Source organism: Urtica dioica, chromosome 11 (genome assembly GCF_054948205.1).
Source record: "Urtica dioica subsp. dioica isolate 48M chromosome 11, U.dioica_male_clone48M_v1_H2, whole genome shotgun sequence".
Classification (NCBI taxonomy): domain Eukaryota; kingdom Viridiplantae; phylum Streptophyta; class Magnoliopsida; order Rosales; family Urticaceae; genus Urtica; species Urtica dioica.
The window spans coordinates 19,824,928-19,848,879 of NC_142766.1; the positions used below are offsets into that span (position 1 = coordinate 19,824,928).

General features: G+C 35.2%; 3 protein-coding genes across 3 annotated transcripts; all 3 read right to left on the minus strand.

Annotated features, from left to right (window-relative positions):
* Positions 1-635: 635 nt before the first annotated feature.
* LOC149382111 (Nucleotide/sugar transporter family protein) lies at positions 636-3,900 on the minus strand. The gene is made up of 7 exons (XM_089601748.1): positions 3,709-3,900; positions 3,288-3,599; positions 2,779-2,846; positions 2,558-2,690; positions 1,821-1,982; positions 1,476-1,745; positions 636-1,051 (listed from the first exon to the last, which is right to left on the minus strand). The coding sequence occupies exons 2-7, from the start codon at positions 3,597-3,599 to the stop codon at positions 944-946; spliced, it is 1,053 nt and encodes a 350-aa protein (XP_089457874.1). The 5' UTR covers positions 3,709-3,900; the 3' UTR covers positions 636-943.
* A 1,264-nt stretch (positions 3,901-5,164) lies between these two features.
* Positions 5,165-9,543, minus strand: LOC149382112 (uncharacterized). The gene is made up of 15 exons (XM_089630836.1): positions 9,396-9,543; positions 9,038-9,127; positions 8,841-8,952; positions 8,643-8,753; positions 8,103-8,207; positions 7,716-7,799; positions 7,511-7,626; positions 7,302-7,403; positions 7,101-7,214; positions 6,960-7,016; positions 6,772-6,838; positions 6,604-6,657; positions 6,232-6,306; positions 5,552-5,587; positions 5,165-5,444 (listed from the first exon to the last, which is right to left on the minus strand). Exons 2-15 carry the CDS (start codon positions 9,055-9,057, stop codon positions 5,358-5,360), a joined length of 1,140 nt encoding a protein of 379 aa, XP_089486962.1. The 5' UTR covers positions 9,058-9,127; positions 9,396-9,543; the 3' UTR covers positions 5,165-5,357.
* A 7,789-nt stretch (positions 9,544-17,332) lies between these two features.
* Positions 17,333-23,146, minus strand: LOC149382113 (glycosyltransferase family protein 2). The gene is made up of 4 exons (XM_089601020.1): positions 23,006-23,146; positions 21,652-22,820; positions 19,051-19,724; positions 17,333-18,560 (listed from the first exon to the last, which is right to left on the minus strand). Exons 2-4 carry the CDS (start codon positions 22,797-22,799, stop codon positions 17,539-17,541), a joined length of 2,844 nt encoding a protein of 947 aa, XP_089457146.1. The 5' UTR covers positions 22,800-22,820; positions 23,006-23,146; the 3' UTR covers positions 17,333-17,538.
* Positions 23,147-23,952: the final 806 nt, after the last annotated feature.

Genomic DNA, 23,952 nt, shown 5'->3' on the forward strand with positions numbered 1-23,952 from the left:
TCATAAACTTCAGTGTTATATAAAAATACTTATTTCAATATGGATTATTTATGTTGTTCCCTCGTGAATTGCATGTAGACACAATTTCAGGTGATAATATGTATAAAGAATTTCAGCCCAATTAATTGTCTTCATAATTTTTTTTTTTCAATTCAACTTTACATTATTTTTTCGTTCAATGCGTACAGACGAACTAGTGGAAATCGAATAAAAAAATGTCAGTATGCATCTATGATTTTATAGCTTGGAAAATAGTCGAAAAAATAGAGATAATTAAATTTTTATGAATAAAATATAAAACGAATTTAAATTCAGTCGGCAACATGAAGCATTTGAACCTTATATTTAAGTGACATGTTTAATTAAAATAAGTAATAATGAGTATGTGAAACGGGTCTAGCGACAACATTATGATGAAGATAAACTGAAGTGCCATATAAAGCAAGAGGCAATTATAAGATCACAGAGACCAGACTCCAATAATTGTCTTTAGAGGTAACAAAACTAAAGTAAATGTTGCTGCAATAAAGTTTTGTTTTTTAATTTTAATTTTTTTTAATCAACAATCTAATCATACCTATGATTTTGGACTGCACAATTCTAATGGCTGATTTGAAATCATTGACACCGAACGATACATAAAATTGGACGATTTTGTAACCATGTTGTGCAATTTATACACATTTTGGTAACATATATACCACCGGAAATTTGTACTAGTACAACTTTGAATACAAAACAATATATATATAGAACACATAAAAAAAGGAAAATAGAAAAAGAAAAGAATGGGAGGCCTTATTACATTTTAATTTATTCAAAAGAATAAAAAACTCATATACACCCGTGAAAATGTCACCAAGAGACATATGACATCTAAGAGTGTAACACAAGAAAAAGCAAGCTTTAATTCAAAGTCTAAGTCTATAGCTTCTATGTTCAATCAAACAAGAGAGTCCTTTGCCGATTTCTTTATAACCTCATGACTATCCTTATCTTGGTGACCCATTGTTTTCCCTCCCAAAAGAGGAGTTGTGTCCTTGTCCTTAATCTGATTTATAAAAAAAATAAAAAAATAAATAAAAAAAAGTCACTATATAGGAAATAAAAAAAGAAGTCATAATAAATCAATATTTCATGTTATATTTTTAGAGGTTTTCTTATTCCTCATTTTACATGCTGAGTTCAAATATAAGTTTCAAAGTCGCGAAAATAATTTACGAGCTCAAAGATTAATGAAAGTGCAATCTTAATTTTTTTTATTTTTCGGTTTGAATAAAATTTATAACATACTTGCTAATTAAAGTCTATAACGATTTTAAAAAAAAAAAATTCTCGGGATTTCAAAATTATATTTTTGATTAATATGTATAGTACTTGATTAAACTAAAATAAAATTATAAATAATTAAATATTTATAGTAGAATTTTCCTTTGATTAATTAATTACGCGTATCAAAGTGATGGTAATAATACCTGAGGGGATAAGAGGTCTCCAGATTGTTTAGACTTATTCTCTAGAGTGCAGAAATAGGAATACAATCCCATGCCAAGCATGGCCACCAAAATGCCAATAATATTCCTATAAGTGAAAGGGTCATGAAGCAAAGTGTAGCCAAATCCAAGGACTAAGCAAGTCTTCAAATGTCCCAAAACTTGGTACGTCACGGGGGACGTCTTTCCGATCACCAAAAAGGTACTAAAGTTCACAGACACCGCTATTACGCACGATAAGATTATAAATGCCTGTACATTAAGAAACAAATTACAATTTATGTATATTTTAGTAAAATAATTAAAAATGAAATATGTAATGTTTACCATGACTATGGTGGTATATTGGTGGGCAAAGACATTTTTGTTGGTTAGATATTGATCAACAAGAGGGCCTGAAACAAATAGAATGGCAGCTTGATATGGGGCTGATTGGTACAGAAGCTGAGTTGAGGATACATTCAGCTTCTTCTGTATTGTGTTGGTTAGCTGATTATTCACCAATTAAGTTAAGGTCACCATATAAATTTAGATATTTCAAAAAAATAAAAATAAAAAATAGTATCCTGAAATATTACGAGAGTGGCACTTTAGTCCGTCTTAATTTATTTATTTATTTTTGTACAATATGATTTTCAAGCTATTCAGTATTAATTTTAGACATTTTTATATAAAATTTTAGATATTTTAGACATTTAGGCATAAAATTCAACATTTGATATATATATTTAAAAACTTAAAAAAAACTTGTTAGTTTAATAATAAAAAAACTATTAATTAGCATTAAAAATACTAATTAAAAAAATATATAATTTTGAATTTAGAGTAAATTTTTCTTTTCGAAATACGTTTTATATTGTTAAGGAGTTGAATTCAATAAAATATTAATTTTTTTTATAAAGATGATTAAAAGACTACAGAACCAATAGTTTGAGGACTATGTCACTAAAAGAATTAATTTATGGACTAAAATGTCACTCTTGTGTTAGTTCAAAGACTATTTGAACTAAAAAAAACAATGAAGATTAATTAAAAGCAAAGCAAAACAAAGCGGAAAAGGATACAATTTGGCCAACGCATGTTGTTATGATGGCAAGAAGAGATAAGACTGTGCCAACGAAATTGAGCTGGAGATCTGTGACCGAAGCAATCCCTACTCCAACTAGTAATAGGAACAGTGAGAACTTTATCTTTTGGCTGAAAAAAGCAATTAATAAGATAATTAATTAGCAACATTGCCGACAAAATTGATATTTCTTCTTCTTCTTTCCTTTGCATTATATACCTGAATTGCTTTTTGAGGAAAAGGGTTTCTAGTAACACGGTGAACGGTATAATGGCAAGCTTTGTCATCTGAAGAGAAGAAGTTATGAATAAGCAGGGCAAAGAAAAGTTTGAGCTTAAAAAAAAAAAAAAACAGGCAAAGAAAAGAACATATTATACGTAATTAATATGCATACGTATTAAAGAAGAGCATTTTAAGTTTACTTGAATGTTAATTATACTTGTTTTCAAATGAAAAATTTAGGTTAAATGGTAATTTAAACGGGTTTAAAAATGGGTCAGTAAAAAAAATAACCTTACAAAACCAGACATTTCTTTAGGGTATTGTAGACAAAAAAAAAAAAAAAAAAAAAAAAGTTCACGAGGTTTACTATTCCCAAAGAATTATTGGTCAAGGTTATAACTTTAACCGAAAATTCAAGTAATATTGGTGAAAAGTTAATTTTAACTGAAACAAAAGCTTCAAAATGATTGTATATGTACGTGTGTATACTATAGATTGATGATGACCTGGTAGAAGCCAATGGAGTTGAAACCCAAGCTGAGGTTGAGAAGGCCAATGGAAATGCCGTTGAGAATCCCAAAGAGAATGACAGTCTTCATGTCGACGGACTTGTTCTCGAACAGCTTGACCCGCTGTGCCACGTGGAGTATACAGTACGTCACCATGAGATGCCAGCTCGTCAGCGTCGTGGCAAATGGGAACCCCAGGTTGCTCATCAACGCTTTGTTGCAGATCACTATCGACACCGACGAAGCCACCGACAGAAATAGAGCTCCGATCACGCCTATTTGGAACCTTGATGACGTCATCTCTCCCATCTTCACCACAAAGTAAATAGGTGAATAAATAAATATACGTGCTTGTTTATTGAAAGGAAAAAAAAAAAAGATTTAATTTTTATTCAGTGTGGAAATTCTTTTGTGGTACCTTGTCAATTAGGTTGGATAGAGAAGGAAAAAAAAACCCGGATTACAATGTTTGGTCAATTGGGCTCCTAGTTAGGACTCCGGGGAATTCACTGCCCGAGAATTCGGTGGTGGGGTTTGAGAGAGAGAGAGAGAGAGAGTTGGCTTGTTGGATTGGCTTGTATGCGAATATAATGGGAGAGTTTTTTTTGTTCGCCCATTTTATTTTTGAAGGTTCTGCCGTGCGGTTGGTGACTCACACTAAACGACTGTCATTTTTTTAATTTTATTTTTAATATTTTGTCACGTTTGTGTATGGTTGTTAACGGCTGTTGAATTCGAATGGCCGTTAAGGTTGTTGGAATTACGATACTGCCCTTGTTTGTTGCACCGGACGAACTTTCAGTTTGATTCTTATGATTATTGGTCCAGAAAAACATATGAATATGCCGTTTGACGTTGATTAATAAAGTGTTCTCTTCTTTTTTTTTTCTTTTCTTTTTTGTAGATTACTAAAATATTGAAATAATATAATGTTCATAAGCAAAAGCGCACAACATCAAAATATTAGAAAATTACTCAAATGATCAAAGTTAATTTGTTATCATTATTTTGCTAAAAGAAGATGGTACTATTAAAATTTCATAACTGAAATAAAGCAAAATTGCGTACTATCCTTTAAAGAAATAATAGAGGAAAGAGAGAAGGTGTTTTTAGTCTAAATCAATCCTACTAATCAATCACATATTTAAATCAGTCTTAGGAAACAAGTCAGGAAGGTGAAATGAGTGTTTTGTGAGGTAGCTAGAGAGAAGCAAGCTCCCAAAGCAAGCAAAAAAAGTTTTGCGATACTCTCTCAAACTCAATTAGCGTTTGGTGATAAATTGTAGACAACTTAAATCTCACTCCAAATACTTCTTTGTTTTCTTATATGATTTTATATCTATTATATATTTTGGGTACCATTTTTAGCATCACAAATTACCCAACCGGGTATAAAATGTACAATAATTTGAGCCATAGATAGCTGAAAATGTAGGTATAATTAAAACAGAGTTGAACAAAAAAAAATGTAATAAGGCATCATAAAACATATGTGATACGTCGGAGGAAATTAGTTGAGAAGAATCAAGTTTTATATACCATATATCTCATACGGTCGAGCCAGCGAAGTCTTCATTATGAGCCACTCAGTAACGTACCAATTTCATTTTTTTTTTTTTATCTTTTGGAAGAGACGCTACATGAATCATGTTTTATAAAGACCAACTAATGACCAATGCATGCCATCTCAGTTCACATGAGAGATATGACACAAATTGAAATACATGATTTCAAGGCTCAAACTAAACAAAAGGACTGGATTCTTGTCAACTTGTCTAGTTTGGTGCAAGTTCTAACTTACGTTCTTGTCCATTAGTATTAGTCAAAGGAACTTCGTTAACTGCTCCAACAAATCGTAATTAAATAGCGGAAAGTAACAAACTTTAATTAAACTGCCATGGAAAATGTAAAAAAAAAAAATCTCTTTCCATATAATCTAAACTAATAATGTGTGTAAGATACATGTAAAAAAAAGTTGGGGCTGAAAACTATATGTAAAAAACACCTCTAGGCCAAAAGCAAAGCATGTACAGAGAGGAGATACAGTTTTGGAATTCGATCCGATGACTAGTCTTTTGCAGAAAGGAAAGTCTTGTCGGCATTGTTGAGACGCGCCTGGAATTCGGTCCACTCGCTTCTGCACCTTGCTCTAACCTGCATTAATGACCGAGTAGGAAAAATTATAAACTTTCCCTTAACTCATTATTTATTTCTATTTAACTGATAATAGAATTAACGAAAGAGGATCGTAGTACACATACCCCCTCCCAGGCGGCTCTTCCATTCTCAGCCTTGCCCTGAAATTTGGTAGATGATAAAGAGATGAGTGTGATTTGGGTTAAAAAAAACTAAATAAACTAAAATGAACAAACATTGTTAAATCATTAGATTCGTGACTCTACACCCAACTAACTTCTAGAAATCATGATTGTTGCCGCGTTGCTTGTAGCTCTTCTACCTTCTTTTTTGTTCCCTTATGGCTGGAGGCTGGTTCTCATTTCGAGGATAATTATATTCAAGAACTATTTCTTTGCCTAATAGTTTGTTTTGCTTTGTTCTTCGTACATGTTCTCTTGGATTGCAGTTCACATGCAACAAGCTATGTTTTTTAAGATGACAATTCTTCGTCTAATGGAAACTCCTTTGTTTATTTTTCTTTCTAAAATAATGTTTGTTGCTTTTAGGATCTATTCAAAATCCAATTAAAAGCAACGTAAGTTTCGCAACCAAACCTTGTTTGGATTGTATTTTATCCTCAATAGTCGGCGAATAATTTACATAATTAAGTCTTTTACAGTTTTAACTACATTTTTGCAAGAAATCCACATGCAACATCAATTTAATGTAGTTCATTCACAAATATACTACTTTTTAAATGCATTTTTATCTGATGTGAAGTCACAAGAAAAACTATTTATTTAAATATGGACTAGAGACTTGCCTGGTTGCCAAGAGAAGGTATTACTTGATGAACAATCCACTGGGAGTCCACAACCCCAATTTTTTCATGTGCAGGCTGGCAAAAGATAGAAAAACCAGAAAATCAGAACCACTTCAAATAAAAAGCATTGACTGAAATCTGTATATACTCACCCATCGAAGAGAATCCGTATATACTTAAAAATACATCATAACTGAATAAATGTATATACTTAAAAATACATCATAATTGAATATCAATTTCCCATGATTAAGTTTCAATACATCATAATTGAATATCAATTTCCCATGATTAAGTTTCTAGAGAATTCTAGCATTCGATTATTAACAGAGAATATAAAAAAGAAATAAAAAATCAACATAAATAACTGACCTCGACACATCTTCTAAGAGCAAAATCCAATCCCCATCCGTGCACCAAATCATTCTGAAAGCATCAAGTACATATTTAAACTGGAACAACAGAGTATCCGATAACAAAATAGTCCGTCTTCTTCTGAATGTAAACCTATCAATTTATTTTAAAATATTGTAGCGATACCTGAATCAAGTGCCACACGCAACGCCAAGCTTCACGACTAAATACGGGAGCCATAATTTCCACAAACCTGAAACATGTTTCAACGGGACTGTTAATTCTAAACCATCTAAAAACAAAGATCATGTTAACCACATATATACAACCATGGAAAGGAAAAATAGAAAAATTAAGAGAGGAAAGTATGGTACGCTGCACAAGGAGGTAAAAGGGGGTCATTACACCACCCTGGTTTCTCTTCTGTATCCCTGCATTACATATTGGATAATCCACAATATAAACGATGTGTGTCCACAAGGACATGGAACATAAAAATGGGGTAAGAGACTCACTTGTGAACCTCTCTATCGCCTCTCCTCTTTGTCATCTCCCATGTCAATCCATTATTGGGCTCGAGACCGGGTTGCGAGATATCCAATCCGTGTTTCTTGACTAACTCAATATATCTGGCAAGTTACATGAAGGATCATTGGAGAGAAAGGCTTGATAAAAATGAACTTTAAGTTCTCCAGGTTGATCAAAGGAAAACGTACTTGTCTCCGCTGAAATGCTCGACTCCGAGATCTTCATCCCATATGAAAATGTATTCATAAGCTGCAACGATATCAGGATGCAAGAACCTTTTCGCGTACCACCTGAATCACATAGAAAAAGTATCACCACAAGAACCAACTATCACTATTCTATTTAAATTTTTTGGTGATGAGTTTTAGAATCTAGTTTCATCACCATAAAAACTAACCATTTCGTTTGTTTCTTAACACTGACATGGATTGCATTCTTTGACCACTCAAACTGATCCCATTCAGTGACGCGTCCATCATAGTGAAAAAGCAAGATCATAAAGTCCTCAGAAAACTATCCAAAAGAGTCTTTCGATCAGTATAATTCTGGCCACCGAAAATTAGTTGTAATAAGAACGTACTAAATAGCTCACAGAATTTAACCTTTTTAACGGCCGCGTTTATGTTGTCCATCTGGTCAATTCCAACAGTAAATGTCACCAGATACTTTGGCCGTATTGGGAGATCCTGAAAGTTTCAAGTTGTCCCATTACATTTTAACAGCCATATAAAATAAACTTATACACACAGACTATAAAGGATGCAAAGTTGTTGAGATAGATTTTCAGGAGAGGTTGGAAATATGTACTTACTCCTTCCCGGAAATTTCCCAGGTAATGTGTGTTCACCAAACCAGTTTGGCCCACATCAAGTTAAACTTAACATATTGTACACTAAATCGGTCGATATTATCACTAATTTTCCAAATAGAAACATTCGAATACTCAAATTATGGCATCCTTCAATTTTAAACATAATGATATATCGTACCTCACTGGGATCACCCCACAACCTGCGCAGATAAAGATCAGTCTCAGACACAACAATTCCGGGAGGTAATAATTCAGCACCACGAGGGTTTGTAGAAACGTATATCTGGAACAAAATAGAGAAAGCCACTTAATTGTATATCAATGCCAGATGTTATTGAGCACTATATATTTTTGAACTGTACCCGAGGAATAAAAGATTTATAAGCAGATAGCAAAACTAACGGAAGTATTCTATACGGAAATTGATACAAATTCATGAAAATACACTTTTAGCGATGCCATCTAGATGGCATATTTCAAAAATAATTGTAAAACTCTTACTTATGATTTTGTTCCCGATCAACTCTGTTTCTCTAGTTCAACATGTTTGATGACTTTCTATTAATCTGGATAAAAAAAATTGTTCATGCTAAAAGAAACACATGCAAAGACAAGTTCTTGACATTCAATCTAATTACATATATAAAAGGTAAATGATTTAAAAGAAAGAATTTGACGAGGAAATGCCACATGATCACGAACTAAGTAGAAAACTCACCTTAGACATATTGGAAGGTCCGCGATATTCTAAATTTTTGCTAGAGGCGGATCTATGAATGTCAGCCATGGCTACATCAAGAGATGACATAAGGCGTGAAGGTAAGTGAATCTGCGAAATTTAAGGCACATCAAGTCGATATATGGGCTGGGGTTTTACGGAAATCCACCATTAAATAGAGAGACCATCTAATCGTACCTTAGTTAGTGTTACAGAAGGAAAAGACATTCCAACAAAGAATCCAAATACAATCCCCATTATAGTCGCCACTAAAATTCTGGCACCATCGCTCGATCTTTTAATCACTCCACTGCAAAAGAGAGGGATATATTGAATTATCTAAACACATATAGCTTCAACAGAACAACAATGAAGAGGGAATAATCGAACATTACCTTCGGTGCAGGGTTCCCATGGTTATCTAGTATTGTCTCTTGACAGTCACAAAATAAATATCACATTCTTTGTCTCCGAACGCATAAATTCTATCACACACCAAAAAAAAAAAAAAAAAAAAATCAGTCTAGTTTGTAATCGTCGATTAAGCAAACGAGCAATTGATGATTTGAATCTTTCATCTCAACACAGTTTCGACGACAAAACAATCAGACGCTAAAGAAATGCGAACGAAAATCATCCACATTCGAATTCCAACGTTAACTAAAAAAAACAGCTATGAATTACGAATTCATATCCTACGAAGCGATTATAGAACACTTTTTTTTTTTATTTAAACGATTATAGAACACTTACATTGCGCTATTCGAAGCGGAGATATTCCAAGCGAAACACGAACTGAGATCATAGGGTATTTAAGCTTACAAGCGATATTTCAATCGAATCAGAGAGAGAGATTGAGAATCAAAAGAGGCTTGAACTGAAAAGGAAATACTACGTGTGTAGTTTTATTTATAATGACCAAATTACCCCGCCTTCTTGTTTGAAATTTTCTGAGGCGTAAAAATCCGATGTCGTTTGCCACGTGGGACTTGGTTTTGTTAAGGTTGTGACGTGACAACGTCAAATCGACCGAGTACCTATTTTTGTACCTTTTTTGGCTTTTGCGGTGGATTCTAAACATATTAAACAATTGATACGATCAGTTAGTCTCAGCGACATCATCAATAAGAAGACGCCACGTTTCTGAAGAATGGCAGAAATACCCTTGTCGTTTCTGTGAGATAACGATATAATTCCCAATTTTATTAGGAAATCTCTATGAAAAGGAAGGGAAATCTTTTTGGATTTTATTCAATATAAAGATGTAATGCAAGAAATATTACAAGAACAATCAGGAAAATATTGCATCTTAAATGTGTTATTAAAATATTTATTCATATCCATACTCCCTAAAATTTGAATTTCACACTGATTGCGTTATCAAAATATTTATTGATCATATCCACTCTCCCTAAAATTTGAATTTCACACTGATTGAATTCCTTAGGTTCCATCAGCATTTTAGAGTTGCGAGTATACGAGAATTAATATATCGACTACCGCCGAATATATCATCAAAAATTCTATAAGTGTAATTTTAAAAAATCCAAAATACATATCTCCAAATTTAAAAGATGAAATAGTTCTTCAATGCTACAAATTAAAATATATAGGAATATATATATATATATATATATATATATATATATATATATTCAAAAAGGCTGATTTTTATTTTATTTTACAAATGTATATAATTTAATTGTAATAAATATATACATATATAAATAAGTATTTTCATATATATAAATTATACATGTATTTACATTATATATAAATTATTTTTGGATTATTTACAAGAATCTCCTCTGATCTCCTACACGATTAACAACTTGCCCTTTGATGTCGAAAATCTGACATAGCAAACTTGAAGTATGGTGACAAATATAGTCCATCTGTCATGTTTCCTTAACAGACATCCAATTCTTTTATCACATTTTGGTCATGTGATGGCATTTTTTTGAAAAAACTACCTAAATATCTTTATTAAAAAAACAATAAAAAATATATAATTATATCATTAAAATATGAACTTCCATGCCCTCCGTCGATCCCGTGTTGGCTACAAAATCCTCATATCTTTCTCTGCGCAAATCTCCCTCATCTCGTCTTTAATCACAGAAGGACTAGACATGAATACATGAATTTCAAAATAACCATAGGTCTAACCAGAAGTTAGCGGCGTAGCAGAGGAAGCCGGCGAAGAGGCCGAGCTCCGATGACATCAGGATTCTCAGGCCCACGCCGGAGAAAGTGACAATCCTTTGCCGCGGCTTCTCGTGCTTACTCACCGACTCGTTTGCACTATCAGAAGCTTTTTCGCATCTGTAGTTCCTGAATTGAGATCGGAATTCGAAACATAGCAAAACGAGGACGGTGATGCTGTGCTTGATCTCGGCGTTGATGGCTTCGACGGAGGCAAGGATCGCCTCGACTTCTAACGGAGAGATCTTGTCGTTCAAAGTTTATCTCCGCGGATTCACCGTCGTGAATCGTGATTGAGCTCACTGCCGTCGTCACAGTCGACTGAGGAGGTTTCGAAAAAAAATAAATAAATTAACGAGTTTGAGCTAGGAAGTTGAAAAGAGATCAATCGACACCTTGAGAGCTTTGTGTATTTACCCGCGATGGTCAGATCTTGTGGCTCGTCGGTACTGGTGGTGACTCGGCGGTCGCGTGGAAAAGAAAGGTGGCTTAGTCGGAGTGGAGGTGCGAGGCGGTGGTCGGAGTGAGGTCGTGTATGGAGAAACCGGATAGAGAGATGTGTGAGACACACGCACACAAAGAGAGATTAATTAATTAGATTTCTTTAGTATTTAACAATATAGTAATAAAAACAAAATAAAGAATATAAAGAAAAGAAAAAATACATTTTACCCTTAATTGTTTCACGCTATTATAAATTTTTTGACAGAAGGATTATATTTGTTACAATGCAAATTTCCAGGGTCTCTTATCTAAGATTTTCGACAACAAGTGGCAAGTTGTTAATCGTGTAGGAGATCAGAGGGATTCTTGTAAATAATCTATTATTTTTGGTAATGAAATAAAACTTACAGCTGTATTATTTTAGTTTTATATATATATATATATATATATATATATATCTTTAACAATTATATTTTAAACGGATATATATACTTAAATATATGAGTAAAACTATTCGTCCCGATTAACGAATTTAAACGACTCACTCAACAATTGACAAGTGTAAAGTTTAAACAGTGTTTATCACTTTTTGGGGAAAAGTCGTGAGTCGAAAATTGTAAATAATATATATATATATGTATGCGTGTAATAGTTTATGTATAGAAAATATTTTAATACAAAAAAATTGTATTACAAGTGAAAAGTGAAGCGTATTTATATCTCATTATAGCAAAAAGTCTCACATGGCTTATGGCTATAGCAAAAAGTCCTCCGCAACGGCTCGCTGTTGCATGGCCCCAAATTTGTCATCTCTGATTACTCTATCGATGACATCTTTCCAGGACTTATTCAGAAACTCCTAGCCCGTAAAGGATTCGGTTGGCAATTGGGCCAGTACATTCAACAAAACATCTTCGGGAAGGGGTTTAGAAAACAACTCGTCTACACCTGTTTTAAACAGACGATTAAGAAATATGTTTTGATTCTCATTTTTATCAACCTTTCAATTTCTTGAAAGATACAACCTCTACTGAAAAAAAAAAAAAACAGTGAAAACATTTACTAGTATTTGATAGGTGCGTGTCGTGCGTAGAAAACTCCTATCATCCCAACTAATCCGAGCATGTTCTTGAGTAGTTTGAGGTTTTTTCGTGTGTTTTGAAGGTTTTCAGGTCAAAAGTGGGATTTCTATGATACTCTGGACAAATCTGTACAAATCGAGACATTCGGGATAAAAAACGAGTAAAAAACGAAGAATGTGTTAAGAAGACATCAAAACCTCGCGCCGCGACCCTCATAGCGCGCGCCGCAAGGTCTAAAAATCATCCCGAGCCATCTCCGAGCAGTTTGCGCGTTCCGCGAGGGTATGGAAGTGTTGACCTCGCGCCGCGACCCCCATACCGTGCGCCGCGAGGTTGAAGAACTTTAGCGTCGAAAATCCCTCAGCGTCAAGCGCGGAACGCGACCTCCCGAGAAGATCTACCTCGCGCCGCGACCAGGCCCGGCCCACCTGCAAGGGAAGTAAAGCACATGCTTTAGGCCCCTTTTCCTCAAAAGGCCCACAAAAAAAAATATATATATATATATATAAAAAAAAAAAAGAGAATAGAAATACAGACATGAACGTTCTCTACATGAACGGAAGCAAACATGAAGCAAATTAAAGACAGCCAAGCCCATTTGTCAAAGGCCCATATACAATATGTTTTTTAAACAACCCATATGCCATATGCGTAAACCATTTTAAAAAAAAAATATTGAAGTTTGGGAATGGTGCAGTTAAAGCATGAATAGGATCCGCACTTGCGTTAATATATTCGTTGGATTTTTAGGCATCTAATGGAAAGTATCTCCTCAAATACTGTACTCATAGGTAATTATTTTTACTATTTCACGAATCTATTAATTTTGATTGACTATTTAATTAGAACACCTTATATATTATATTTTATTTATAGTTCGCTCAAGGCTAATATATTATATATACAAACCGATTCCATGGGTTAGTCTCTTCTGTTTGATGCTTGTAGCAAAAGTTTCCGTAACATAGCATATGGTATAGGGAATACAACATAATATATTTGAATACATAATACATATTAGTATTAGGGTGTTGGTCCACCAAGTGAGACTGCTAATAGCATTTATTAGAGCATTTCCAATTCCCTTGATGTTGCAAACTCTTGTGTTAAAGCCATATTAGTGTGGGATTACGATAAAAAAAAAATAGAAGTACGAGATTTTTTATTTTCATAAAAATGATCAGTCAATACAAATATGATTAAGATTAAAAAAAACATAGAAAAATAGAAATAGAAACTCATTAAAAAATATTGACATGGACTTCAAGCTTTAAAAACTTCAAAAACTCACCCTCTTGTGTTTATTTCTATATTTAAATTAGCTTTGTATGCGTGTGAGTTTTTTTATTTTTTATTATTATTATTATTATTATTATTATTATTATTATTATTATTATTATTATGTCAATAGCGTTAATTCGGTAATATGAAATAGTTATTTAGTCCAATAAGTAATTATTGTTCAATGTTATTCTCATTAAATTATAATTATTGATATTGATTTTTTTTTTAAATAAAGGCCAATTATTCAAAGTTTTGCTTTAGGCCTCAAAATGCCTTAAGCCGGCCCTGGCCGCGACCCAGATACCGCGCACCGCGAGGTGCGCGAAGCCAAAAGAGGAAACGCGTTTTCTGAGTCAATCTGAGCCGTCGGATCAAGTTTTATTACCTAGCCTTCTCCGAAAATTAGAGGAAACACAAGAATTTCGACCTAAGCCTATAAATACACTTCTCAACCTCTTGTTTAGGGACTTTTAGCATTTTTTTATAATTGTTTTCACTTAGTATTTGCGAGAGATAGAGAAAAAGATGAGAGCCGTTCTTTATCAATTCGCGCCAATTACAGTTTTATTTTTCTCCTTTACTCTTCAACTCCCGTATTTTAATTTACAATTGAGTATTTAATTATGGTTTCTTCTTCTTCCTACTCTTTTATTTTATTTTTGTTTTCTCGCTACGCCATGAACTAATTCCATTAAGGACTATGGCGTAGCGAGTTTAGGATTTGGTTATGGATATAATTTAATATATTGAAGTTCAATTTCCATTCTCTACTACTTTGTTTAATTCAAATCCGTTTTTAATGCTTGATCAAGATTAACTACCTTGTTCATGATTTTGTATTTAAACTTGATGCTTAAGAAAGATTAGGTTGTCAGTGTTTTGGTTTGAATTACTATGATGCATGCCTAAGCTAGAGATAGTTAGGTTGCCATAGAATCACGTGAATACTCTTGATATTAATGCATGTTTTTGTTAGGGATTGAGATCGAGAGAATATCCTAATTTTGACATAGGCTGTTAGATGCTTGAGAGAGATTTAGCAATATTATTCTGTGAGTATGGTTAGCAAAGAGTAGTGAGTTGATTATTGATTGTGCGTGAAATTCGTGTATCCAAACCGTTGAATAAACCCGTGAAGCCTTGGTCCTTAACCTCTATTTCTGCTTACAACTTTTATTTGAGTGTTTTGTTATTTTTTTACGTTAGAACTTGTCAATAATTTGTGACATCTTTCCATCTCATCTTTAGTTCAATTCGTGCTAGTTGATTTGTTTGTTAATTAAGCTTGTTTCTCGTGGGATCAACACTCGTACTTAATTCACTATATTACTTGAGCGACACGTACACTTGTGCGCGTAAAAATCGCAACAGTATTGTAGCCCTAAAGTAGAAATCGAAGTACACAAATAATAGAGAAGTTCTTGAAAATACGATTTTTAATTAAAAGAGTGCACTTCATTTAACGTCCGACGGAATCAACTTTAATACGAAATCGCAACACTAGTCTGCCTAGCAAGGAAATTTTAGCGAGAGGCACAAAGAAAGAAAAGTTATTGAGATACGAATTTTTCATTAAAAACAGAGTAAGAACATGTAATAATTACAGTTCAAGAAACGTTTTAAATACGAAATCACAAAAACATGTAATAATTAGTAATTACAATCCAACTTCATACGAAATCGCAAACCTAGCCCTAGCGAGTAAATAAACAATCGAATCGAATTACCGTGAGTTGCAGAGAGAAGACCGTCCTGTGTTTGCAGGGATGTCGGAATCGGAGGGAAGAGAAGGGAGCTTTCGTTCCGCCATTGTGCCGATGAATGTGGAGAGAGTTTTGAAACAGAGTCTCTGAAATGTCTTGGAGAAGAAAAACCATTACGATCGAACTATCGGATAAGACGAAATCGAATGAGAGAGAGTGGAAAAGAAAAACACAGAGGATTGAACAATACCTGGATTTGATTCTTACTTTCGCATTAATTCAGATAAAATGAATACAAGAAAATATATATAAAGAAGAGTCAAACAGTATTAACGAACATAACGAACAGCTTATAGCAAAATGCTGTCGTATGAGTTAACAACAGAGAAAAAAGAAAAGACTGTCGTATGATATAAACAGACGACAAGTCTGAAGAAGAGAAAGAAATAAACGACAACCAACTGCATTCTCAATAGTAACAAAAAGAGACGAGCGAGGAAGATGATTTGAATTCAATTGACGAGCCAAGAATGCTCTGTTTCTCATCTAGGCTATACATACCAATAACCACGCAGAACAAAAAAAGACCCATCAACTTTTATTTTTGCATCAACAAAAAGCCACATCAGCTGATTAAAGCTTATAGCTAATTCCACAAATCCTTCCTTTTTTTCAAATAATTTTTTTTCCTGCGAATCAACCTTGGACCACCGATAAAGATGCAAATTAAGTTAAACTAATCTTTTTGATTTATTTTTTAACCTAAATTAACCGGTTAAAATTAACCGAACGGTTAATTTTAACCGCGATTTCGGTTAAAATTAACCGTTCGGTTAATTTTAACCGGTTAATTTACGGTTAACCTAGGTTAACCTAGATTATAAGACTTATTAAATAAAAAAAAAATATATATTATTTTTCAAATTAAATTAATTAATTTAACTTTAATTATAATTAATAATATCTATTAACAAAATTTAATTTAGTTAAACTGAAATTTATTAAAATTTATATACGAATTTATAATAATTTTTAAAAAATTAATTATATCAATTTACTAATTAATTTAATTATAATGAAATTAAAGGCATTAATTTCTTAAATAAATTTAAATATTAAATAAAATATATTAAAACAATTCGGTTAATTCGGTTAATTTCGGTTAACCTAATTAAAAAAAATCGGTTAAACGGTTAACCTTTAACCTAAATTTTCGGTTAAAGGTTAACCTAAGTTAATTGAATCTCTTCTTTTAACCACCGAGCAAAGAAATGATTCTCTTTGATTTTTTAAGGGCACTCTAAATAATTAGCCAAAATGAAATTATTAAATTTATAAGTAGCCAACCCTTGTATTAGCCATACTTCAAGTCAATATTTTAATACTTTAGTTCATAATTTCATCCAAGGAGGGGAATATATGTTGAATACTTTTTGGAAGATATTGATGAAAAATACATAACTATGGACTAAAAATAAAAATTTAATATGAAATATACAATTTCAACAAATTGAGGCGGCATATACTTATTTTAGGTCTCATGTGGCTCCGCCCATGCTTTAATTCCGGTGTTGCTACCTTGTAAAATAAACTTAGCTTATTAGATACTTATATTTAATGAAATTCATATAATTTTTAATTTTTAAATTAATTTTTTACCTATCTAATTTTTCAATTACGGTAGAAATATGTATCCCCGCTAAACTAATATAAAGAAACATTCGTTGAGGCCACATGATATAATATCAAATAAAATATTAAGGGAATGGCGTTATTTCTATACCAATTTTTTTTGCTCAAAAAGAAATATTGCATTAAAAACTAAACAGTCAACCTAAATATTGCATTAAAACTAAACACTTAACCTATTATTTCTATACCAGACTTGAATCCTTGAAAAACATGATTGATCAAAGAATAGAAAAAAAATTAAAGAGAGTTAAAAAAAACATTTAATAATTTCTTTGCATACAAAATCAATCGTTCGTACGACCGATGAATATGAGAGCTTTTCTTTTTAGCTTCATACACATAAACAATAAACAACCAAACAACTCCATCGATCAACAAATGACGTACTTTTACCCCCCATGCAAAACATACACGTAACAATAATACATATATAATATATCCCCTAAAGAATAATAAATTCAATATATGTGTAAAAAAAAAAAAAAATTAGAACTTAGCGCAGGCGGAGGGAAGTCCAGTGTGGTGGTCAACGGCCACAATCTCCGTGGCATTATTACACCTCAGCACGTCCTGTCCGAGCTTAGCTCCGGCGGCTTTCATGCCCTTGAGCGAGACCGCCTGGTTAAAGAGGTTCACCGACGGAAGCCTCGACGCCGGAGGAAGCTTCCCGCCGGGAAGCAACGGCGTAAAATCCTCCTTCATCAACGGAACCTCGAAATCTCCCTTGTCGTGGCGAACCACGTTGTCCGAGGCGCTGATGTGGGCCCCGGGCTCCATGTGGTTCGTCGAGAAGCTCGCCTGCCCCGGGAAATTCGGGTACAACGCCACGTAGCCGCGCAGGTACATCATGTCGATCAGGAACTTCTTCCAAGAAGCTTGCCACCCGTTGGTCCGGGACTTGGGTATCTGAACCGGGTTCGACTTGGCGTCGTCGGTGTAACGGGCGTTCATGTAGACGTAGAACTCGCGCCACTGCTTGGGGAAGAACACGGCGCCCCAGCTGCACGGGAGCTGGTGGAGGTAGGGCGTGTTCGGGTGGACTCGCCGGAAAAACTCGGTGGGGTTCCACCGGGGCCGCTCCTTGACGACCTCGACGAGCTTCGGGGTGTAGAGAGAGATCGAGGCGAGGTCGGGGAGCGACGTGGCGGGGTCGTAGTGGTAGACGAGCAAGGCGTACTTGATCCACAGGTAGTAGTAGGGTGAGACTTCGATGTCGTCCTCGAGGAGGAGACCGAAGTCGTGGTCCGTGGCCGGGTACCAGCTCTCGCTCACGGCTCGGATGAGGCCGCCTTGGATGATGCGGCGGCGCAGGGTCTTGGGGCCGTGGGCCCACTCGAAGGAGCCGGCCAGGCGGATCGTCGACGCGTCCACTTTGCTGTCCATGTTGAAGCTCATCGGGATCTCGTCGCCGATGTAGTGCGCGTTTTTTAGGGAGTTTAGGAGCCGGGTCAGGGATCCGACCCGGTTTTGGGTTATGATGTTCACCGATACTCGCATCCGGTTCCAATCTGCGCGCAAATTACAAACGAAAATTGACTACTATAATAGAATAGAAGGACTGGTGGTGAATTTATATTATTTAGCTTAAAGTTATCACCTAAAACTTTCAAGATATTTAAAACTATAAATGATTTGTTTATTTTAAATATATTAAAAAGGTTAATTAAAATTTATTTTGACCCTAAGAATAACATATATAAAATTAAATATATGTACTTTTGAATTTTAAAGTTAGATCCTGTTTTAATGATACATTAATCTAGTGCTATCATGAACAAATTTTGCACATTTGAAAAATGTGTTTTAAGTTCTAATATTTTTCATAAAATATACGAACGTCAATTTTTTTTTTTTTTTAATTTTTCATCATGAAATAAACTGCTTTTAAAATTAACAATATATATATATATATATGATTACCATTTTGCTAAAAAAAAAAAAAAATTACTTCAATGCACTACGTAAGAAATAGTAGTAAAAAATAGAAGATAATCTTACTTAACAGCGCGGCGGGTCTAAGATCCGCCATCCAAAGCACCTTGGAAACGGAGCTCCTCGGCAAAAGCACCAAAGTGGTCTGATTCCCATTAGTCTCCGAAGCCATCTTCAACGCCTTCTTCACATTGGAATCAATATCATCAACCGCGATCACCACGCTCGGATTATGAATCCTCACCAGACCCTTCACGCTCGCGTAAACCCCCTGAACCACCGGAACCTCCGAGTCCGACCCGTCGCCGGAGAGCTTCCCAAGCCCCAAGTCCAGCAACTTGAACCTTCGTTCCCGGCACACCACGGGAGGCCAGCCCAGCGCCGCCGCGGCGTCGGAGCAGGCGCAGAACCGCCCGCCGGGGATTGCCACGTAGGCCTTTTTCCCGGCGACGGAGCGGAACTTCTCGAGGAGAGGCGAGAGGGCTTTGGCCTGGTCGGCGGTGTGGGCGTAGAAGAGGGCGTCGATTCTTTGTGGGTTCATGGCGGCCCATTGGGTGACGTAGCCGGAGGAGAGGGCTCGCCACCACTGGTCGTCGCGGACTGTGACTATGTCTTTGAATATCACCGTCGTTTCGGACACGTAAGCGAGTCGGTGCTCGCTGTCGCCCCAGGTTTCCTTGTCGTTTGCGTCCACTGGGACTACGAACGACCCCGCGTTTCTGTACTTTTGCAGCTGGTAACTGCATTTCAGTTGTTATAAAATGTTTATCAGTTAATAAATGCTCGCTTTAGATATTGAGAATATTCCGCGGGTACCTCGTTTCAAGATGGTGATTCTTTGAATACCTCGAATTTTTTTCAAACATTCTATACATACCTCGTTTTGTTTAATTTTCAGATAATTTTGCTGATATTTTTAATGAAAATGTAAAAAAAACTAATAGAAATTGAAATAGAAGTGTAAAAATTAGAAAGATAAGTATAATAAAATTATAAGCAACAAGAAAAAATTACGAAAATGAGAAACGAGGCAGCTCAAATTTCAAATTGAATATTCTGTCTTCTTTTTCTTAAATTTAGAGCTTGAGTGCCGATTGAGCTAGCCTTTTTGGGCATTTTTATTCACATGTACAGATTAGAGGCAAACAAAGAGACCATTTACACGTATTATATAGTTTAACTAAGACAACACTAATGTCTCGTATTATAATAGACAGCAATTCTAGTCAAGAGTCAAATCTGAACAATTAATTCAAGGTAGTAAATTTTAAAAAATTATATAAATTTCGGTTAAAAATATACAAATTTATGAAATTTTTTAGAATAAAATATAATTTTAAAAAAAGTCTAAAGAAGCATTTATTCTTACTGATTCCCATGTGCCTCTGCCACTAACAATCGAGGTAAACACTATATATTACTTATACTATAATTTATGTACTTAAATATAATTACATTATAATTTTATTGAAAGCAGTCATTAGACTATTTCATAAATATCTCCATACTAGATTACCATATATAACTAAAGGCAAATACTAAGACATAATTTAAGCTTTTATGCTGATTTTATGTTTACCATAATAATGTAAGTTTTAGTAAACAAGTGTGCGAGTGCATTTTGTCTTCTGAATAAATTTTGAGAAACGTACTCATTAAAATATCTAAAATTTCTCATAATATCATTTTTCTTTTTGCTTAACAAAGATTGAAGTGGATTTTGGTACCTGTGACCTTTTCGTTTTTAATACGTACGGAAGTGTGTCACTGAATGAGTGGGTTTGGTGATAAGCCACCAAGTGTTTTAATGGGGTTACGCCTATAATTCCTCTAAGCATATATGCAAATAAATGTATTATTGATCAAATGAAAATAGAAAATACAGACAATCATCTAAGGAGAGCACTCAGACAAATTGTCTCGTTAACAAATTGAATAAAATTGCTTACTAACAGACAAATTTGTGATAGTGCTAGTGGGAACTGAAAGAATAGTTGGTGCCGATAGGCCTTTAATTTTTTTTTTTTTAAGTAGGGATCAATAGGCTATGTATACACAAAACTCAAATTCTATTCCTTAAATTATAAATTATCAGCGAAAGTTAAGCTTAAATGTTTGTGAATTGAGTATAATATACGAATACATGCTCTATTTCCAAAGATTAGTTGAATAGAGTACGGATCAAGTATATAAACACTAGATCATGTTCGTTTTTCAACTTAATAATGTAGCATTAATTTAGCACCCCGATACCTTTTTTTTTTTTCTAAAAAATGAAGCAAACTCAAAACCCGCCATTTCATTTCCAATTTTTTTATTGCCTCAAATCTAATAAACTAGTGAATTATCACGTCTATATTTTAGCAAAATAAATTGTACGTCAAGACGCTGTAATGAATTAGGCCACATGCCGAGACAACCTTCCCTTTAATTAAGCATCTACTAGTTATTCTACAAGCGCTATTATTCTAGTAGTATTGTAATTCTCTAGTAAATATAAACCAAAAAATAAAAACCAATATTAACAACAGCAGCTCATTAGTAATTGCAACATTACTAAGCAATAACCAACCAAGTGATTCAATTTGAGTGTTTTTTTTCGTAAAAAAAATGGAAAATATATATATTTAAAAAAAATAAAAATAAAAATGACGTGCATGTACGTACCTAAGGTGAAGATCTTCTCCGGTGGCGAAAGTAAACGGGGACTCAATGAAAAGCGTCCTAACGAGGTCGGCAGACAAAAACCAAGAACTCGACAGAAAGTCAACCTGGACAACCCGGTCAACGGTGATATCATACGCCGGGTCAGGCAAGTACAGCCCGGCCTCCTTTGACCTAAACTTCCGGTAGCTCGGGAAAGTAAAGTCCTTCTGCCGGAACGGCAAAATCCGGCCAATACTCCCCAAAACAGCGTTCTTGTACTTCTCGGTTCCTGCCACGTGGGACATGATCTCCAACATCTTCCGGCCGGGAATCATGTCGTCGTCGAGGACGTAGACGAGGTCGGCCTCGGTCTGAAGCGCCAGCTGGAACCGGCCGTAGTACTTGAAGTCGTGGCCGGACGAGACGAAGCTGATCCGAGAATCGTTGTAGCTCTCGACGATCCGCCGGAGAGAAGCCTCGTTGGGGCTCCCGAAAGAGAGCACCCACGCGCTGTGGAACGCTAGGGTTTGGCCGAGGAGCGAGTCGAGCTGAGCGCAGAGCGTCTTCCTCTTGAAGTGGTTGAGAATCACGGTGACTCTCGGGTTCTCTCCCTTAGGGTTTCTCGTGTCCCACCGGGATTTCATGGCCATGAGCTCTTTTAGGGTTTCGGTCCCGACGGACTTGGCTTGGAAGGCTCGGACCTCGTCGTAGAGCTCGCGCTTGATCTTGATCATGGCCGTGTCGGAGCTCTTCTTCTGCTCGAACTCGATGCTCTCGTGCTCGCAAACCTCGGAGATCGAGAGGGTTAGGGTTTCGGACTGGACGAGGGCGTTGGCCGAGTCGGCGTACCGGCCCACAACGCGCGGGCTTATGACTAGGGTTTTCCAGTTTTGGGCCAGCTTCGTGGCCCACGTGAAGTCCGAGGCGGTGGAACGGAGGTCCACCGCGGGGCTCATGAAGTAGAGGAGGAAAGTGGCGTAGACGGCGAAAGCGAACTGGAGGCACGTGAGGCACGTGACCACCCTCCCCGACCCGGCTTTCGAAGCCTTGATCATGGTGGTCTTGTTGGGCTTGATGAGCCCGTTGTTGGTTGCGTAGTCGTTTAGCATTCCTTCGAGGTGGTCTTCGCTTGATCTCGCCGCCATGGGATGTCTCGACAATCCCATCATTTTGTTTTGGAGATGAGATACCTAAAAAAAATAAGAGGAGAGAAAGAGAGTGGCGTTTGTTATATATGTGTAAATGTATACATGGACGGTACTGGCATTGGTTTTGTGTATATGGTTTGAAGTTTGAAGTTTGAGACTAGCTTTGTCTAGGCGGTTTTTTTTTTTATTATTATTTTTGGTTGAAGAAGAGCTTGAAATTGACTTACCAAACCCACCAAAGGTGATTGGTTCTCTATGGGCACAAGAGAATGAATCAAATGTGTGTTGGTTTAGTAGTGATGACACGGTTTTGGCTTAGTTCATCACACGTTTATCAGATCAGAGAGAGAGATCGAGAGAGAGAGAGATATTGAGAGAAAAGGGGGAGAGAGAAGTTGATGAGGAAGTAATGGAAGTGTGACTATATATATATATATATATATATATATATCTATATATATATATATAAGTTATTTGAGTGAGAGGGGAAAAAAAGTGACTTTAAAAACGTAGGAAAATCATGAGAAATGCATAATGGAAATAAAGGGTGTCACATGGGCAAAACACTTATATTACTAATACTTCAATATTAATTAAAGAAATGATTGTACAATATATGTGATCAACGCGTTACATTCGCTTATAAGTGGCTCTATCTCGTACATATATGCATGATTTCTAACACTTTAAAAGACACCAATTAAAAGCCGTTTTTACTGCCGCTCAATAGGCCTTTTCCTTGCGTCTTTAGCACCATACAATAATTGGTTACTCTCTCTCTCTACAACACTTTCTGTTGTTATGAATAAATATAGTTAAAAAAATAGTATCAATAAGAACTTGCTAGAAGCCAATAAGGGAATCCCAAATTCACTACATTTCTTTAAGCAAATTTAAATAAAACTAGAAAGAAATAAATATCAGATCCCGTATAATTGGTTTGTCAAGCTCCAGTTCCCAAGGGAAATTAATGTATGTCATTCAGTAACGTTATATATATATATATATATAGTGTGGTTAGTAAAATAAGGAAAATTTAATTAAAACATTAAAAAGAAATAAACGAAGACAACATTGATAGGTCACTCAATATCTTATTAGAAAAGGAAGATGGAGATCTGATGAACTTGACTTGAGTTGTGGTGATAATACATATGCTAAGCCTTTTCTTCTT